Raw genomic sequence first — 20,937 nt, 5'->3', positions numbered from 1 at the left:
CCGGAGCCTTAACGGCGGCTGGTCCCGGCGGCGCAGGGGGCTGGCCGAGGGGAGCAGGACCCCGTCGGGGGCCGCTGCCAGCGATGCCTCCCCCGCGCCCGGGGCGCAGCCTCCGCCGCGCTCCCCCGCGGGTGTCCAGCGCGGCGCGGCGGCTGTGGGGAGCGCGAGGCCGGTACCCGCCGCTGAGCAGCTCCGCGGGGCGGGAGGAAGGAGGGCGATGTCCTCTCTGGTGAAGGAGGACCTGGCCAAGAAGCTGTTCGGCCCCCGGCGGCAAAGGCTGCACGAGTTCATCGAGGTGGAGGGCTCGGGCGCGGAGCGCTGCTACCTGTGCGCCGCAGGTACCAGGGCAGAGCCGGGGACCCGCGAGTGGGTGGGCGAGGGGCGGTAGGTGCCCAGGGATGGCGGTGCGTGGGGATGCGAGCGTGCGCGTACCCCGGTGTGCGACGGAGCGGGGCCGGGGCGGGAGCGGGGAGCTCCTGGGCGAGGGGCGGCTGCAGCCCCGGCCCCCCGCAGGCCGGCAGCACCGGCAGGAAAGGCAGCCCGCTGTGCTTGCACTGCCAGCAGTCTTCGTAAACGGCGTTTTCTCCGATTTCGGATTCATACGGGGTTGAGCTGTAATATCAGCGTAGAAACGTGACGATTCCAACACAACTGCTGAAGGTGGTCAGGACGTGGCAGCGCTGTGAGTGCCTCACGTGCTTTTAAAAGAGCAGCACCTTACGGTAGTTCTATGTTTTGCATAAGAAAGCGCAACAGTGCGTTCACGTTGCAGGAAACATCGGTAATTTTTAGAGCTTTTGCACTATCTCTTGTCTTGGTCTAATGTCCCAATTACCTTGGAAAAAATAAATTAGACTTGTGGTTTAAATAAATACACATTTGCTTTAGTAATTAGCATGAACTGTGAATAAAACAAGATAGCTGTGAGTGATAAACTAAATTATATGGCTACTTACTAAATTTGATTTCAAGTGTATCTGTTTCACAACGTTTTAAGGACAAGGTTTCAGAAAAGCTTGGGAGTTTTTTTCATTTTATTTCACAACACTGACAAAGAAATTCTCTCATCCATAAGCAGTTAGGTCGAAGTGAATGCTTCTTCCAGTCCATTTCCTTTTCAGGTTCAAAATACATAAAACAGGTAGAAATAATGTATGTACTTGAGACTTTTTCTTCTCCAATATGGGATTATGAGAACCATATTCTGTCATCATTTTCTTTGTAAATATCTAAAGTCTTTTGAATATTTAAGCTGTTTTACAAATTACTGGAAATAATGAGCAAGCTATATTCCCTGTGTTCCCACAATTTTAGTAAAATGGGCTTTAAATTTTTGAACTGTAAAAATAGTTCTAAGAAATGGATCCTGAGTGCTGTAGAGCTTCTAAATGTACAGAAATATCAATTTGGTTTATAGTTTTTATAGCTATCTGGTAGGAGTTGCATGTGATAGAGCTAAACACTGTTATGAAACTCTCAAAGGGGAGAAATAGCATTATGCAATTTTAGAATCATTACTAAAAATTTATTTTTAAGGTAAAGGAGAACAAGCCATTAAAGTAAGCCTCTAATCTCTGAAGACATAAAGCAAAATTTATGTAGAGTATTAAAAGTGGGATGTCTCCAGTATACAATATGAAACTCTGTTAATATATACATGCGTAGTCAAATAAGTGGTGAGTAGAGTGGAAATTTGATTCTGAATGATGGGTTGCATCCAGCCGCCAACAGGTACTGCAATCTACAGTGATTCTGTAGGACCAAAAATCATTATCTAAAATCTTATCCCTGCAATGCAACTTCAGTATATTCCTGTTGATTTCATATTATCGTAATTAAAAAAGAAAATTAGTCAGATGATATGTAGGCAAAACTTCAGAAATCTATGCTGTTAGAAATCTGTATTACATCAAGATCTTGGTGTGAATAATGGAACAATCTTATTTTTTGTGCCATATGTGCAACATTATTTCCCTTCCTTTTCGCAATACCAAACCCAAGTTACTGTGTGAAGGCAATAGTGTCCTTTCATTAAATGTTTTATAAACCCTGAAAGAACATAAAGCTGAAATGCAACCATTTGGGGGGATTTTCCCGACCTGGTATTGCTATGCCAGGGAAGAATGGTAAGGATAACATTGTATCATCCAACAGAGACTCTAAAAGAGACATTCCGTCATGGAAGACCTTAAGAAATAGTTTGTGGTTTGTGCTCTATGAAGGCATTGCCATAGCCATGCCCTCCCCAAGAAAAGCTTTTAGAGTTTAATAGAATGACATGGTAGATCTGAGCTCATGTTCTGTATAAAAAATTAAATTGTCTTTAACTCTGTTAACTGAGTACAAGAACAATCAATATCTAAAAAGCATGAAAAGTAAAGAACTTTTCTTTCTGGGGTGGAGGGGGCTGTGGGGTGTTGAAAATAGCCTGTCCAGATTTCACCACTGGGCAGGACATGCTCCTGTTTACATTATTCCTAACGCGTCTGTGCTCTGCTCTTCTGTCATGCAACTTCTGTTCCTGCATGAGGGGCAGAGGAGTGGAGAAGTGGCAGTGCGTGGGACCTGGGGGCCACCAGGATGTCCCCTTATATTTCTGCCAGGACTGGGGGCTTTTGAGCTTGGGGTCATTTCCTTTTGTTTTAACTCCAAGGGAGACAACATATTCTCTCACAAGCAAGAAAACAAACAAACAAAATGTGAGAAACTGAAAGTGTGAACAGAACTTTCCAAGATCAGCCTACTAGGTTTACTTGCAAAAGAACACCATTGCAACTTCTACATAGAAGGTAACACAGTGGTGGTCCTTTGGTTAAAAATCATTGAGTAACTATAGGACCAGAAAAAAAAAGCAACAGTGATTTGAATTTCCTAAGCAGGGAAGCTATAGGCTGAGAGAAGTTATAATCAATTTATATATTTTCCACTGGTTTTCTTTGCAATGGAAAGAATGCATATCCCCAACATATATCCTTTGTTTGTCTTTATTTAAAACACATTTTCTTATCTACAGGTGTGAAATAAGAAATGTTTTAACAGGAATAGGATAAAATTAGTTAAGTTTCAAAATGGGTTTTCAAAAATTCAGGCAGTATTTAGGAATAAAAGAATTTTGCTTCTACATCTGTAGCCTCACGCTATGATGTCGAAATGCTCCTGGCAGATAGAGGTGACATCTCAGCCTTACCTTGGGCTACCGGGTGGCTTGGGGCAGTGATCCTACAGCCATCATGCTGGATGTGCAGGAGATCGTTCAGGCTCCGGTGCTTTTCACACTCATTGTTGTGTGTTACAGAAATCCAGTCTCCTATGTAGCACTCAATGTAATCAAATAATAATGGTAATTATTGCAAAGAGTGTCTTTGTGCTCTTTTTATTCACATTTCCTGCCTAAGTCAGAAAATAGTAATTTCTATAAAGATGGCACTGGGCAACCTGAAGCTTTAAGAAATATTTTCCATGTTATTTTTCTTAAGTGTCCTATTTATATATTTTATAGGAAAATTTTTTGCTTTAAAAAAGTAATGGCCTCATAAGGAAACTTCGTCTACAGAAAGGAAAATATAGCACACGTCATGTAAATACAGAGCCTTGGTAGCAGTTTTGCAGTTTTCTGACATCAGCACCCCAAACGATTCCCCCTCGAAGCAAGCAGGATAAGTGGATTATCCATACAAGTCCAGTGGCAGAATTAGGCTTTCAGCACACTGCTGCTGAATTTAGGTGCAAGGCTTTTGCACAGACAAGATTTGCTTTTCACAGGATGGGTAATGTAAGTCCTAAAGCTACTATAAGTTGGCAGGCTTCATAGGCTGAGAACATGATATTATTTCTGCTGCCTGGGCAAAATAAAACTATTAGGTCCTGTACAGCTCTATACAGCCCTGCTCGCCACCATTTAAGTTATTATCTAAAATGGAGTTTGATTAAGTCTCTTATTAATGGAGCCTTTGGGAAGTACTTGCTTGCACATCTAAACAGTGTTTTTCTTGCAGTGACTAGAAGTGAAGAAATAGAAATATGTATGGTTAAACACTGGCGAGTGGATCGAGAGGAGAAATATGAAATAGTTGAAAACTGGTTTTTGAAAGATCTGGAGATGATTGATGGAAAAGAAGCAGATACTGTAAGTGTACATATTATAAAATACATAGAGTATAATTTTATTGCGTTGCAATTTGGTATACAAGAATTAAAATGCAATTAAAATAATCTGAAAAATAAAGTTATGTAAAAACCAGAATAAATCAAACCTCCAAGGAATTTTGGTTTGATTGCATGTGAGAGGCTCCAGATCCTGTTTGCACTGTTGTGGGGAGAAGGAATGAGAGATTTTCTTATTTGCTGTAATCTTCATTCTCTGTGAGATCTAAGGGACAAGCTGGATGTTTTCTAATTTGGTCATCATAACCAGGAATAAAAATTCTCCACCTGCAGCTCCCAAGGTAAAATTGAGTTAATCCCACAGATTTTAATGTGTATTTGAAAACAAAATTTTAAAAAATATTTTTATGTAAAGTGTGACACCGCCATTTGAATGTATGAACCTGTTCTCTCTGTGAAAAAGTCAACATGTAGAATATCATGTAAGTGCATTGTTTGGTGTACCAGCTCATGAAACTGTGCCTCTCTCACGTAGTTTCATCTGACATTACTTGGATCAATTAAATATTTGTGTATTTGTGTGTGTGAATATGAAACAGCTTTGGCTAGATCCGGCTGACCTGACTGCTAAAAAAGTCCTAATCTCTCAGATACAATTTCAGAAGGGTAAAATAAGGCTGCAGTAATACAATATAGAATAACACTGATGACACTAAGCTGGGAAGAGTGGCTGACATGCCAGAAGGCTGCGCTGCCATCCAGAGAGACCTGGACAGGCTGGAGAGTTGGGCGGGGAAGAACCTAATGAAATTTAACAAGGAAAAGTGTAGAGTCCTGCATCTGGGCAGGAACAACCCCAGGTTCCAGTATAGGTTGGGAAATTACATATTAGAGAGCAGTGTAGGGGAAAGGGACCTGGGGGTCCTGGTGGACAGCAGGATGACCATGAGCCAGCACTGTGCCCTTGTGGCCAGGAAGGCCAATGGCATCCTGGGGTGTATTACAAGGGGGGTGGTTAGTAGATCGAGAGAGGTTCTCCTTCCCCTCTACTCTGCCCTGGTGAGACCACATCTGGAATATTGTGTCCAGTTCTGGGCCCCTCAGTTCAAGGACAGGGAACTGCTGGAGAGTCCAGCGTAGGGCAACAAAGATGATTAAGGGAGTGGAGCATCTCTCTTATGAGGAAAGGCTGAGGGAGCTGAGTCTCTTTAGTTTGGAGAAGAGGAGACTGAGGGGTGACCTTATTAATGTTTATAAATATATAAAGGGTGAGTGCCACGAGGATGGAGCCAGGCTCTTCTCGGTGGCAACCAATAATAGGACAAGGGGTAATGGGATCAAGCTGGAACACAAGAGGTTCCACTTAAATTTGAGAAAAAACTTCTTCTCAGTGAGGGTGCCAGAGCACTGGAACAGGCTGCCCAGGGGGGTTGTGGAGTCTCCTTCTCTGGAGACATTCAAAACCCGCCTGGACATGTTCCTGTGCGACCTCACCTAGGCGTTCCTGCTCCAGCAGGGGGATTGGACTAGATGGTCTTTTGAGGTCCCTTCCAATCCCAAACATACTGTGATACTGTGAACACCAAAAGTAGAATTAAATAATGTTTTACAAAATACAGAAGAATATGCCAAGGAGAGTATCTTACTTAATGTATGCAAAGACATTTTAACAGTTGTCTATGCATAATAAATGTAGTCCAGGAAAAATGACTTCTTTCCCTTTGAAAGTGCTTTCAAATGAACATAAAGTGGAATTCAGATGACATTTTCCTAGTGAAAGAGAAATCAAGAGCCCACAAGAAAGGTTTCAGAGCTTTGCTCCAAGGGCAATTACAAACTGTGGTTGTTCTCATGTCCTGTGCACATCACCCTCAAGTCTAAGACAAGGAACTTAGGAGATGGAGGAGATGAGCTCAGGTTCAGAGTAACCCTGTACTGTGTAAGCAATTTGCAGTTTAGGCCAGAGGAGGAAAATAAAGTCAAAGCAAATAATACTTTGTGTCCCCTCTCCAAGTTATCTTGCTTCTGGAGATGTTCCTGTCCCTTCCCCAACCAAGGTAGCCAAAGGATTTCCTTATCACCTGCCTGCATGACTATACTTTAGCTTTTTTTTCTTAAGTGTTGTGCTAAAATACGTATCAGAGATGATTCAGCCTTCTACAACTTGGATGATAAAAATGTGTCTCATTTTTGGTTAAAGAAAAGCCTGAATGAACCTCAAACTCATAATTAGAGGGGGATTAACACTACTATAAATGTTCCTAATAGTTATTCCTATACATAGAATTTAACAGAATTTAGCTGCTGCTGGGATTAATTGTGCCAAAAAGCCAGAAAGTGCAGAGAAATACAATTTAGGCAGGAAGAGCAATCAATATTCTTCTTCTGACAGACACATATAGTTATAGTCCAAGGCAAGTACTTTTCATATAGTGAGTTTTAGGCAACATGACAAATTGGTTCATTTCAAAACAAGATTGTATAATCCCAATAAAGTGCAGAGTATGGCTTGGACAAACTGAAAGTTTTAGTCAGGCAAAACTCCCAATGGCAAAGAATAGCAGCTAATTAAGAACTGCTACTTTATACAGTTTTAAAAGACCCTTTAGTCTGAATAGCAGAAGTACGCAAAGTCCTTTAGAGTCCATCAAACTGAGAAAAAGGCCTGAAGGTGGCTGAGCAGAGAACAACAGATTGCCATCTACCATCTGTAATGCATGTAAAAATTTCATTGTCTCTCCGTTTTTTTTTTTTTTTAGGACAATCCATATTTTGATATGCACTTCCACAAAGTCTACAATCTGGAAGCCTATAGTTGTGCATCTAAATATACCTTTGTTCGAACGCTAAACAAACTGAATGAAATGTACCTTAAGAAGGATTTGAAGATTGTGAACTTTGATGACACCTACCTAAATGATGATTCAATCTGGTCATCCAACAATAGGGATTGCTTAGTACTTATGAGGATATGTTTCTATGCTTCCAACCTTCTATGTCTCTCCCTGTGCCCTTTGTCCTAAAGATGCATTTTCTAACATTAAGGTGACCGGTTGACTTTCACTGACCAGCATTTCATAAATCATCTGATCAAAAAGACAGTGATATGCAGTATCTGCTTTTTAATTTTACATATACATAAAAAATGGAACATACTTTTTATATAAACAATTGACCGTTCATTTATATATATTAGAAAGGCCTCACTCTGGCAAATACTTATAAATATATGAGACTTCAACACAGGACCAATAACTCTTATGGTCAGCGGTGATTGTTTACATAAGTAGAGCTCAGCATTTGGTCATATGTTCATGGAGGTATAAATTATCTTTCATTTATAGCTGGAAGTATTTTTAAAGTATCAAGAGTGTTAACAGTTAATTTTTATATCCTAAAAGTAGAAAAAATAAAGCAACCAAATGAGGTCTGTACCAGAATGATGCACATTTCCATTTTAACTCCATTAAAGAGATCACACCTAAAATACATTAATACAAGAATCAAATCCTCATCCTGATGAATCGGAGTTTTGCATTTAAGTACCATGGGACCAATTTTTCACCTATGCAGTTATAATTACTTTTGCCTCAGAATATGTAGTACACCCTTTGGCCTTTCCACTATTTGTGGTACTGTCTTAGAAACAGAAAATTAATGTTCTTAAGCAGAATTGCTTTATTTATCAGACCTTTCAGAAATTTTTTCTCCTATATCATCAACACCTTCTTTCTTGCACTTTATTGTTTATGTATATGAACAGGCCCAGTTAGGGAACAGAAGTTGTTTGTTTATGTCTTTTCTCTACCTCTGGACCAAGAGTTAACAAAACACTATGTAAACAGCAGGCTTTGGCTACTACGATTATTTAGTAGGTGCATGATAGACTTCTCAAAATCCATAGAATTATGAGAACAATTTTCACCATCTATGTGTTAGCATGTTCAGTGTAGTATTTAAATGTGTATTAGTACTTTGAGTTCTCTTTAACATGGGGTGGAGTCTACTGAGTGATCTGGAAGGTCCCACCCATAACAAAAAATAACGGCTGGACTTGTGACAGAATTATATTACAGCAGAAACAGAGGATGAATAAAAGCTGTATTGACCAAGAGCTGAAGAGGAACAACACTGACAATAAGAAGCATTGTGACATTGCCCAGTGTCAGTCAGCTAAGATACCTGGCTGCTCTTCCCAAAGTCAGTAGACAAATGACAGCCTGAAAGATGAGTAGAAGCTTCTGGTTAGAACATCCTGCAGGAGAAAATGTCCTTTCCCTTTTGGCAGCCAAGAGAATACAGAGAGACTAACTGTGGGACTAGCCCAGCTACATACCTAACGCTGGTCAATGGAAACAGCTCCTAGGAAATCACAAGCTGGTTACTGCCTCTCTTAGTGCCTGCCACCTGTAAAATGGGATGGTCACACAAGGGTCCTGTGATTCGTACTTCACTGATGTCTTTCTTAGGGACTCCCACCTTTGAAAACATTTGTGTAAATGTACTTTGCATTCAAAATGGAAATAACATCAAATAAAGGTGAATATGTTTGAAAAACTGTATAAAATGTACAGTTTTCTACTTTAATTTTTAAATGTTACCCTATTGCTTGTATATAGGAAAGGCCATACCTTTTGATTATCTAACCTGCAGAAGTTATATATTTATTCTAGATATATGTTGTAAATTACATACATTCTAACCCAAATCTTAATAGTTTCATACACTTTGACAGTTGTAAAGGCAGTTTATGTGGGCAATTCAAATTTTCTGGAAATGGGTAGGTCTTAAATCTTACATTTGCCACCTAAATACTGTTAGAGAGAAGAATTGTATTTATAGTAATTGTTTATGAAATGCAGTTGTTCTTTTCAGAAAGAAATTGAGATAATCCAGTTCAAATATGTGTCTTGTAACATTTGATCCACAGCTACAATAAGTATTTGCCCAATATCTGGGTTCCACAAAATCACCTTCAGTAGCAAGTGTAATTCAGACTACTGTCACTTGTGACATACTGTCTTGTTTGGAGTGTGTATTAATTGTAGTGGTCACAATGTTTTCTGTAATGTTTACAAATTATTTGCTTAATAGGCACAAGAAAACATTTTTCTGTGTGGAAAATCTCCCATAATTCATCTTGTAATTGTAATAAAAAACCAGAACATCTAATGGTAAAGATTTCAGAGCATTCTTTTGAAATCAAGTACAGGTATGGTGAATTTCTGACCAATAATTGTCTGTACCTTGCTAGAAACTGATAGGTTAAAACTTACTATAATGTTCAACCATATTTAATGGACTTGCATCAGTAGTTTATATCTTTCTATTCTTGTACAGTATAAGCATTAAACTGACTATATTAGCAGACAAATAAACCTGCATTTTATGTGCAATAATACACAAAATCTGTTTGGTATTTCTTCTGTCTGATGATACTTTAAACATTCTTCACTAAACAGAAGGAAAGAAGGGCCATTGTCCATGTAAATTATTTCAGTTATTATCAAAAGGAAAAATACTTTAAAAGATTTTGCAGACCTAATCTAGGGACTTTTTTCTTTTACACAGTTCTTTATAAGATGTCACATACCAAGATGCAGTGCAATTGTGAGATGGACCTGATTTCACTATGGAAAAGTCTTTGTCCTGAGGTGTCGGAGACTGTCACTCTGCAGTTAGTACAGCACAGCGGCACCACAGGAGACAGGGAATTTGCTAAATTATAGATGGAAAAGACCTGACAGGCCAAATAGCCCATCTTTCAATTAATGCCAAATTGTTTCCTACATCACATTTCCTGACATTGCATGTACAGAATGTAGTTTGAAATACAATATCTAGGGATTCGTCTGCTTCTCCTAGAAGACTTCTCCAAAACTTAATAGGAAGAAACTTACGTGAGTAAAGGATTATCATGAATGGATTTGTAGCTTTCTTACAAAAGGTTTCAACTAAATGATGGAGTGAATGAATATTTGGTATTGTGGATATAATGAGGATTTTCTTCAGAACAGAGGAACTGTTATGAGCCATATCTGTTCCAAATAAAAGAAAAAAGCATGGCAGCCTGAAAGTGGAGAGTGATAATGAGCAAACAGACCTTCATGCTGACTTGTTTAAGAGGCAGAGTGAGAATAGAGGCTGTCATAAGACTTGATGATGTTTATTTCCTTTTTTTTTTTTTTTAACCTCAGTATTAAAAATATGGAGAAACCTATGACAAAAGAATTTGAAAATACGTTGTCTGTAGCATTCATCAATCCCATATTTGTTTTATTCTGTACTTCAAAAATACAGAAGTTTCCTCCAGCTGCATGCTTCAAAAATCATCTAACATCATCATTCAGATAAGATAGGTCCATATCAACAGAAAATACACTGATGGAGTTCCACTGGAGTTCATGGATTTAAGATAATATTCACCATCTAATACCTATGACCTTGCATTTAAAACAGAAACACACTTTTCTTGTGTGTTTGTCTTTCATGGGTAGCTAATCTTTTCCCACATCTAAAATTAAGCCAATACAAATCAATGCAGGTTTTAAAAAATAATTTAGAAAGTGAAACTGATCAGGGAGGGGATCTTGTTCTAGGCTGTGCCTTCTGGGTGAGTTCTCATTGTTTGCCTTTGTATATCAGAGTCACACAAACAGGAATCCACCTCTGCCCAGAGAAAGTCCGTACTACTTCTTTCCCTGTCATCTACCTATTCCTCAACACTTTCAGTCACTTTCAACATATAAATCTACCTTCTTGCAGTAAAATGAGGTACGATATTATGTAATTTGTAATTTATGAATGTTTTGACATGAGCTGAAGTCAGTATTAGAAGATCAAAGCCACTTTCTGAAGAGCAACTGTGGGAAGCTGAAGTAGGAGAGGAGGGAATGGTTCTGTGCATCACATAAGATGATCTCATGTCAGTTTTAACATGGGCAGCCATATTTTAGCATTAACAAACTATGTTTTGGTTTTTTGTCCAGAAGCAAAATAAACAGCTAAAGACAAGAAACTAGAATGGTTTTTCCAACAACAGCAAAAGTTTTATGAAACCCTGTTCAATCTTTTATAGCTGCCTTGTCCAGTCTTTATAGATCTTGACAAAGACAGTTACATTTTGTGGCTAAATAGAGAAATTACCAAACTGTTACTTCTCTTTTAACCTTGGCCCTCATGAATGATGTATAATGGAAGTATACAGCACGTTTTTCTGAGTCAGAAATAGCAGTACATTCAGCAAGACTCTATCAGTCAGTCATATTTAATGCTTTCAAACAAGTGGAACAAGGATACAGGAATGATGGAATAAGTTTTACATTATAAAATCAGTGTTTTGGCAATTTATAACAATAACTTGGAAAATATGTGTTCTGTTGTTCTTTATTGGTCATGGCCTGGCTAATAAATTTCGTCAATCATACCTTAAAGCCATACTGATGTATTCTTGTGAATAAATCATACAGTTCATGTAATATGTAACGATTTCAGGCATCCGGTAACTTTGCATGCAATCCTTGAAGAAACACTATATTAATTTACACGAATAATGCTAAAAATGAGTGAAGTATATTGATCATGTGGAAAACTTCTGTCACAGCAAAGTTTGAACAGGAAGCTAGATCCAGTTCACAGAATCACAGGATGGCTGGAGTTGGAAGGGACCTCTGGAGATCATCTAGTCCAAACTGTGTGCTAAAGCAGGTTCACCCACGGGAGTGCGTCCAGGTGAGTTTTGAATGTCTCCAGAGAAGGAGACTCCACAACCTCTCCGAGCAGCCTGTTCCATGGCTCGGGTACCCTCAAAGTGAAGAAGTTTCTCCTCATATTCAGATGGAAACTCCTGTGCTTCAGACTGTGCCCATTGACCTTCATCCTGTCACTGGGCACCACCAAAAAGAGTCTGGTCCCATCCTCTTGACACCCACCCTGGAGATATTTATAAACATTGATAAGATCCCGTCTCAGCCTTCTCCAGGCTGAACAGACCCAGTTCTCTCAGTTTCTCCTCATAAGAAAGGTGCTCCAGGCCCTTAAACATCTCCATAGCCTGCTGCTGGAGTCCCTCCAGTAACTCCTTGTCTTTCTTAAACTGGGGAGCCCAGATAATGGACACAGTTCTCCAGATGCAGCCTCATCCGGGCAGAGTAGAGGGGGAGAATCTCCCTCGACCTGCTGGTCACGTTCTTCTTAATGCACCCCAGGATACCGTTGGCCTTCTTGGCCACAGGGGCACACTGTTGACCCGTGGTCAACCTGCTGTCGACCAGGACTTCCAGGTCCTCCTCCACCCTCACACTGCCCGCCCCTGCCGCGCCCCGCCCCTGCCGCACTCCTATTGGCTCGATCCTCCCGCTCTCTCTTTCCCCGCCCCACTCCGCCGGGGGGCGGGCGTTACGTCCCTCACACGCGTCACACCCATTGCACCCATCTCGTCCGGCAGGGGGCGCTGCGCGGAGTGTGCAGACTTCCTAGCCTTCGGTCTCGCTGCTGGCATCACGTGAGCGGAAGCGGCCGTTGCGGGCAGCTGCGGCGGGAGGCGGAGGCGGCCCGTTCCCTGACGGCCCGGCCGGTCCCGCGGTGAGAGCGACGCGGCCCGAGCGACGCGGCCCCGGCTCCTTCCGTCCCTTCCCCGCCCCGGCTGTGGGGCCCTGCCGCTCTTCCCTCCGCGGGCCGGGCTCCACGGGTCGCCCCGGCTGTGTCTGGGCCGCCGGGCTCAGGGTGGGGCCGTGGCTGCGGCTGTCTCCCGCCGGCGGCTGCCCGGAGGGCTGGCTGCGGGCAGTTTCTGCGGGACTGGCAGGTGGGAGGCGGTGAAACTGGTGCGAGAGGGGCCCTTGGGAGGCCGCCGCTGCTATTAGTAGCTCTTCGGAGTTTTATTGTTAAATTAACGATCTTTTGAACGACTTTTTGCTGTGGACGGCGTTCCCGGGGATGTTACTGTTAGGCCACGCTCTCGAGTTACGTTTTAACCTGCTGGGACGCAGGAGAAGCGTGTTTTCCTGTTGACAGACGTGTGGAGGCCGCGCAGTGCTCACGGAGGAGCCCGGTCACATCACTCAGTCGAGTCCTTCCCGTGTGTTTCCTGGCTAGGCTGTGTCTGAGATGTGCGTTTAATAGATTTCATGTAGCCGAGGCTTTTAACATTACTGGAAAAATAAATGTAGCAGTATCTAAAGGGCTTTATTAGAGACTGGCATGGTTTCAGCCCTCTTGAAGTATTTTTCTGGGGAAGCAGCTTTATGTCCAGTTCTTTGTGTCTAATTCTGTGTTCATTTGGGACAGCAGGAGTCACATGTGAAGAACTTGGTGATGTACCTTGTCCTGGCACTTTGTGAAGTTTTGACAGCCGTGACTAAGGAGGTTGAGTTTGTAAAAGAAGTTGGACTATATGTCAGAGCAAGTCTTTGATCTTGGGTTTAATGTGGTGTGTTTCATGGGAAAAGTGTATTTTGGACAACTTGTGTTAGCACTGAAATGGGAGAGCTGGTGAGCTGCAGCAGTCTCACTGTGATTCAGAGCAGAAAGTAAAACCAGAAATCAGGAAAGAAAGGGGATATTTCTGAAATACAGCGAGTTGTTGCTACTTTGTGTGTGCGTTTTATGCACTTGCTGAAGAGTAACAGGAATGACAACCTGATGCAGTTTTGGAAACAGAAGCTGAGCCCAGCATTTGATGAAAGGGAGGAAAACTGTTAGATGGGAGCTTTGGTGTGTTACCTTGCCATCAGGGTCTCATATAAACAGCATTTCTGTGGATGCCCTGAGCTCTGTGCTCTTGACAACACTGATTCCAGCTTAGTATATTGCCCCTTGTTTCCCAAAGCCCTTGGGTTAGTAATCTTTCAAGCTAGTAGATTCCCTAAGATGAGAGATGTGGTGGCAGCCAGCTGAGCTGAGACAGTGGGACATAAAAGACTGGAAGAAAAGTCAATGCCTCTTCTGTTTTAAGTGCCAAGGGAACCTTTTGTCTCTGCTGTGTTTGTCAGAGAAAGCAACACAGGTGTCTCCAAGAGAAAAATCCAACCTAATTTAACTCCATATATTGTCTCAGCATCAGACAGTATAGTATGTGATATGTATTAACCATATTTTTAAAATGCTGTAGAATTTTAAGGCCCAAGTGTAGAGTTATATTGTAGCTTCTGCATTTAAATAAACACGTTGAAATTGATGTCTAAGTGTTGCTCTTTTTAGTCTACCTAGAACCTCTCTGTAGTGTGAGGAACTGTTCTGAATTGGGTGAATATTGCTGATTACTTAATTTTCTGGAGGTTGGTGGGTGTGTATTGTTGGGGAGGGGCGGGGGGTTTGATTGTTTGTTTTTTTCTTATCCATTTGATCTTTGCAAGCTTGGGTATTGGGTGGTGTCATTCCATCCTCCCACCCCAGATTTCTAAAATCTGTAGACTAGACTATGCTTTGCTGGGAAACCAGGTGATTATAGTATTGTCTGTTTTGGAAGTCTCTTTCAGAGTTTTGTGACTTCCTTGGAATTTTATTCTTGTTTGGTGCACGGTTAGTTTAATGCTGGTCTTATCTAACTTCTGCAAATCCTTCATCATAAGTGAACATGCTAGAAATACAGATGCTTTCGCCTGAGCATGTTGCATACTTACTTGAAGGCACTGCCAAAGAAAATCAGAACTCTTAGTGAAGGCTTTTTAAACAAACCAGTTGTTAATGCGTCACACAAGTCTGAGCCGCTTTTTTATTTTCTTGGAGCCCCTTCTTCTCAGCCTTTACTCTCTCCTGCTGCTGTTAGTGCAGAGGTGAATCACTTGTAGGGGGAACCCTGTGAACAGATACACTGCCCCCATCTCTCTCTGCCTCCTTTTCTGCTCCCCTACTTCCCCCAAATCATCTGAAAACACTATTTTTAATCAGAAGAAAAACTAGAAAGCAAACTTCTAGGTGGTGTTAGGAAAGTACTTTTGCTGTTAAAGGTGAGTGCACCTCATTCATGCAACCTAGTGGTCTGATTTGGTATACAACTACATCATTCACTTTAAATGGTATCTGCCAATGTACCAGAAGGTGTAAAGGGATCCTTGATGGCCTTGTACAATCTCCTGTGTTTATTGTTACAGGCTATGAGAGTGAATAAGTAATGTCTGTTTACTGTCTTTCAGCAGAAGTCTGTCTTTTTTAGCATTTGTTTAGAGGGTTCAAGGTCAGCACTTGATTCCTAGAAGAAATATCTTGATTTATTGCTAAGCGTACATGCTTACTTTCTTTCTCTTTTTGAAATATCCTGTTTCTCCCTTGCTGGATAAGAAACTCCATAATTAAAAAAAAAAAAAAAAAAAGTATTTAGTTTCTGAGCTCCAGTCCATGCATCCAAAAAAGGCAGCAAACTAGTCAAACCTGATGGACTTACCTTTGCAAAACTGTGTTGTGGCCTTCTCAGATCTAGATGGCCTTGGAGTCAAACTTCCTGCCAGCTACAAAGATGCATTTCTTTATTCTGCCTTACTGTAACAATTGCCAGATCCTCATTTAAGGATAAAGAGGAAGAGGAACAGCCTGTTACATTTAATAGTATGTGGTAGCTGGCAAGAGCAGCAAAGCAGGTCTTTGCAAAACATAAAACAAACAAACACAATACTGTATTTCTAGAGGCTCAGAGATTTATTGCCTTAGGTGTTTATCTGTCCCCACAGTTTGTGTCTTCCAGAAGGAAGGAAACTTTTATGAAAGATACTTCAATATCCAAAAGATAAATCCAATTTAATAAAAATGTATTACATTCTATTACATGGGCCCTCTATAATGTCTTATGATTTCTTGTTCTTTACAGAAGTATCAACCTGGGAAAACTCCAGTACTGTTTTTTTCTGTTGTTGTTGTTTTATTGGCTTAGATTTGTGAGTGATATACTTTTCTGCTTTAAACAAGCTGTTTGAGCAGGATACTTGTGGATGCTCTCATAACATGGTGTCAAGTACTAATTTTGAATTTCTGTTATGATACCGAGGGAGTGAGGGAGCATGCAGGGACTGATCCTGAAACAGACTGATTTTTCTCTCCAACAGAAGAGGTTTAGGATGTGTATGTGGTACACCAAGACTCGAAACTAATAATTTGTTAGACTTGAAATTGTAGCATATGAGTGGTGGATTGATACAGTATGTTGTATGTCAGTCCAGATTGTATTCCAGAGGTCCTCCTGCAAAGCAGGGAGCTGGAGACACTTTTTCTCCTTCTGGTTTGCCAAGCATATAACCTTGATTTTATGAGAGAGTCCTGAAATTTTAATTGAAGGTTTTTGGTATATTTGATGGGTTCTGGACTTTAAGATTCATTTGAGGTCATCACTGTAGTGACTTTCGTTTCAAATTCTCCATCCTGTCAGATTTTGTTATCTTTTTTTTTTTTTTTTCATTTCACCTGTTTTCACCCAGATTTTTACTGGATCCATGGCATTCATTTCCATTCTAAAATTACACTGCTTTGTGAGGGAGTCTTTTTTTTTTTCTTGATTCCCATTGCAACTTTTTTTTTTTTTTTTTTAATGCTTCACGTTCCACTTTACTACTAAGAAGCCTTTAGTTCTCCATTAAATTTGGCAGAAGGATCATTCTAGTGTTGATAAATTGCAGTTGTCTAACTGAAGTAAGCTTATCTTGGACTTTTTCCTAAAGTGGGCTTGTCTTCTACCTGTCGATCGTGCTTGTCTAAATTATGATTTATGAAGTTACCTGTAAAACTTAATTTAAAAAAACTGTAGTTGCTGCAAGTAAATGTCTGGTTCTTTTGTGTATGTGTGTGTGTGTGTTAAATGTGCCTGAGTGTATTATCACTTCTTAAAAATCTTTCAGCTGAGAGAAAATGACTGCAATCAAGCATGCTTTACAGAGGGATATTTTCACTCCTAATGATGAACGCTTGTTGAGCATTGTGAACGTGTGCAAAGCAGGCAAAAAGAAGAGAAACTGCTTTTTGTGTGCCACAGGTATGTAGTAATACCACCCTGTATTTCTTGTCTTCACCTTTGTTTTTTATTCTGTTGGCATATGTCTTAGCTGTACTTAAAATATTTATTCTTGCCCAATATAAAGCAGGTGCTTTCCGTTTCTAATGGAGAAAATAAATCGTAGCATATACTTCCTTTATTGCTTCTATTAAAAAGGAAACAAAACCCTGTACCCAGATCTGCTTATAATGTGAAATGAAAGAAACAAAATTATTTGTGTGGGACTGGTGAGCTTTTGAAGTAGACTGTATATAGTGCTTAAAAGCAGGTTTAGTAGGTGTTTGGGCTGATCAGCCTAAATAAAATGCAATCAAGTGTACTAGTTAGAGTCCAAGGCAGAGGGCTCTGGAAAGACACAGTAACTACTGAGTTCTAATGTTCCTTTGAGTGTATGTGCATTATATTATGTCTCTTAAATAAATTAGGTGCTTTGGTCAATCTGTCAATAAATTAGCTTGCTACAATTTTTTTTGTACTGAGAAATCTCTGAAAATGTGTTTATTCTGACTATAATCTCCATTTACCTCTGTGCTTTGTCAGTGAGGTGGCCATGGTCTGAGGTCTGCTGTATCAAAGAAATACATGTAAACTGGGTTAATTGCTTCACAAGGTGTATAGTGATGTGTATCTGGTTGACTGAGAGTTAAACTCAACTGTGGAAATGATGGGCGAAATGTTTCAAAGAGTCTCTTTTAATCAAATGAATATTACAAAATTTCCCCCGCAGATAATTAATGTCAGCAGAAACAGATGTTGAAGGAATTTGTGCATTTTGAGCTTACTCTTTTACTTGATTTAACAGTGACCACAGAACGACCAGTGCAAGTCAATGTGGTAAAAGTAAAAAAATCTGACAAGGGAGATTTCTACAAAAGGCAGACTGCATGGGGACTTCGAGATCTTGCTGTTGTTGATGCCAAAGATGCTGTTAAAGTATGTGTAACTTTTTTTGTTTGTTTACTGCTCTCCTCACAACATCCCTTTGGTTCCTAGTTAGAGTTAACTTTCTTGATACTGAGTGGTCTAAAGCTTAGATTGGTAACACATTAATTAGGAATTAGTGTGTTAAATTCTAGTGTTGCTTATGCCTGCATTTTCTTCTAACTTTTCCAAGAATATAACCGTGGTAAACCGAGTAAGAGTAGTCTAGATATGCTTGAATAGCGATACTTAATATCAGCCTTTTTATTGTAGTGATCTCTCTGTGGCTGTACAGTGCTTGTGCTAAGGACCAGTACTTTTATTTTGCTTCAAGTTTTCTGTACATTTTTACTCCAAGCTTAGTATCCTCTTGAAAAAAAAATATCTTGTTACTGATGACATTGAGCAACATGGAATATTTTTTTACTGGGACACTGAAAACATTCTTAATGAGCAGTATATAAGCTTTTGAAGATGAGCTCTTATGCCTCTTCTCTAAATCGTGACATTGGCCATTTGTTGGAAAGCATACAGTCCTGAGGTGTTTTTCTTTTCCATAGAAAAGAGTAACCTATTTTTGGTGATTTAAATTAATCCGTTGTCATTAATAAGATGTACACATAGGCAGAGGTGAAAAATCTTCATCCTATGATGTCTGGTTCTATGTTCTTTTAATTGGTGCTTTGGAAGAATAGTGCAGAAAAGTACGAAGTTGAATATTCTTGAATTTCCCACTCACTAAATATAAGTTTAATATGTTTTGTTATTTCAGTTATCCACATACTCGTTGCCTAGATTTTAGATTTTTCCTGCTGTTCTTCAGTACCCTGTTGGATAATTCCTTATTTCAGGTTAAGGTTCTGTTTAAAATTATACCATCTCTCAGGAGTTTTTCTTGCAAACCAGAATTCAGTTAACTGTTTTCTGAAATATGCTGTAATGTAAATACACTCTAAAGAGTGATTTTGAAATTTTCTTTCAAAAACCAAATGTTGAATGCCAAACTCTCTCACATTAAAAAATGTCAGAATTGAAGTTTATAGGTGCATCGTGTTTTGTTTTCCAAATATGATCCTTTGCAACTCTTTTGCCATAGGCCTTTCCTGCACTAGTTGTCAGGTCAAATTTTATGTAATGATACTCTTTGCTTAGAAATATATGGTAACTATATTTATCAATATAAGCTATAGAAAAAAACCAGAGCTGCTTTTATTGCCCTCTACAGGAAACACCACTTCCCATCATTTGCAGTTTCATGTGCAGCCTGCTTCTGCAGATAGTAGTGACAATATAAGTAATAAATAGAAGCAATAGTAGTTTTTACAAACTGTAAGAATTTAACATGTATCTGAGGCAAGAACATGTTCTGTCAGGAGGTTGGACCTTGTAAAATATTAGGAATATGATTTTTAAAATAGACTGTTACCAGTTAGAGTCCATACTGAGTTCATAAGTGGCTGCAGAAAGGAAAGTACTTTATTGAATTGTTATCAAAGCAGTGTTCTCATCAGGCAACAGATCTAGTTGATAATACTTCTGTGGTAGCTTTTTACCTTTAAAATACCAAATAGTCTTTCTATCTTGTTTGGTGCTATTAAACACTATCATATCTATAAAATATATAAAGTGTTCATAACTTTTCCCCTTGCCTATTCTTCTAAGTCTCCTTGAATTGTGTTGTATATGTTTTCAGTAATTCCAGGTAGTGTGTTTAGTTTCAGAAGGCTAACACAAGGCATTAGTCATTCTGAGGACAGTGTTTCAGAGCAGATAGCACTGTCATATGTTTCTTGAAACCCTTACAGATCTCTGTATTATGTGTTATTGTTGCCTTATCTGGCTTGACCAAATACTGTCTTCATAGTGTGGCTTCTGTTTCTTCACTTCCAGTGTTTTAGCACTTTCATTAAGGTGTACCAGGGTGCCAGTGTTGGTATATCAGCTCAAGGTTGGCATCTGTGTAATTTCATTTTTATCCTGTCATCTCAATAATTAAATGAGTAAACAATCTTTGCTGCTCAGAGAATCATTTGACTGTTGAGCCTGTAACATATCTCATCTTTTGTAGGAGAATCCTGAATTTGACTTGCATTTTGATAAAGTGTACAAGTGGGTTGCGAGCAGCACAGTGGAAAAGAACACCTTCATTTCATGTATCTGGAAACTCAATCAGCGATATCTTAGGAAGAAAATTGACTTTATTAACGTTAGTTCACAGCTTTTGGAAGGTAAATTTCTACAACTGTATGTTAAGCATAAAGCTTAGTAATTACTGATGTAAATCAGATATACTATAAAAAATAATCCTAATTCTGATGTTTTTTCCTATTCAATTTTATATTTTCTAAGCCTTCAGATAAACAAGGTGATTAGATAACAGATTTTCTGCTAGAAAACTGAGAACCGAGGCAAAATACTTCATTAAGGAAGTTCTAAATATTGATAAGCATATTGTATTTCTAAGACATTCTGGGTCTTGAACAAAATAAAAGCTACCTGTAAGATCTGGTAGGGCTAAATGTGTAACAAATCTGCTTTTGTTCCCTTTTTCTTTTCCCCAATTTAGAAAAATGCTTTACTAAGTGTCATTTCAGTAGCATGCTAAAGGTTATGTGAGGTTTTATATGAGATTTCTGGTTTACAAACTGGTTAGCAGATGTTACATTCTGATGGGCCCTGTTACAGTTCATGTGACTGGTTGGTTGCTAAGAGGGCTTTGTATCTTGTTTACTCATGCTGTATTAAATATTGTTACAATCATGTTATCTTTTAATAGTGGTTTTTTTTTTTTAGTAAAGCCTAGTGAGTAAGCATATGTCATGTTGGAGTCTGTCAGAAGTGGATGAACTGTTGATGTTGAATACTAGACCGGCTTGTGCAGAAGAACGTGAATTAGAAATGTGAAACAGGGAGGATAGCATTTCTGTATTTTGATG

General features: G+C 39.6%; 2 protein-coding genes across 7 annotated transcripts in view; both read left to right on the top strand.

The window, feature by feature from the left end:
* Nucleotides 1-217: 217 nt before the first annotated feature.
* Nucleotides 218-7,127, top strand: EXOC1L (exocyst complex component 1 like; the record flags this gene model as incomplete). Its single annotated transcript, XM_080343950.1, has 3 exons — nt 218-338; nt 3,996-4,126; nt 6,864-7,127. The coding sequence occupies 3 exons, from the start codon at nt 218-220 to the stop codon at nt 7,125-7,127; spliced, it is 516 nt and encodes a 171-aa protein (XP_080200076.1).
* A 5,497-nt stretch (nt 7,128-12,624) lies between these two features.
* The window catches only part of EXOC1 (exocyst complex component 1), a 31,919-nt gene continuing 23,606 nt past the window's right edge, over nt 12,625-20,937 (top strand). For 2 of the 6 annotated variants that reach the window (XM_080344500.1, XM_080344495.1), the window contains exons 1-4: nt 12,625-13,211; nt 16,926-17,059; nt 17,883-18,013; nt 20,070-20,229. In XM_080344500.1, the coding sequence (XP_080200626.1) occupies nt 16,936-17,059; nt 17,883-18,013; nt 20,070-20,229 (415 nt within the window). In that variant the 5' untranslated portion in view covers nt 12,625-13,211; nt 16,926-16,935. Of the gene's footprint in view, nt 13,212-14,440; nt 15,051-15,104; nt 16,720-16,925; nt 17,060-17,882; nt 18,014-20,069; nt 20,230-20,937 lie in introns of those variants that run through there. The other 4 variants (XM_080344496.1, XM_080344499.1, XM_080344497.1 and 1 more) reach the window with 4 other exon arrangements.

The sequence above is a fragment of the Nesoenas mayeri genome, assembly GCF_963082525.1.
Source record: "Nesoenas mayeri genome assembly, chromosome: 4".
Taxonomy (NCBI): domain Eukaryota; kingdom Metazoa; phylum Chordata; class Aves; order Columbiformes; family Columbidae; genus Nesoenas; species Nesoenas mayeri.
Note: the sequence above shows the minus strand (reverse complement) of the source record. Positions and strands in the feature narration are given on the sequence as shown.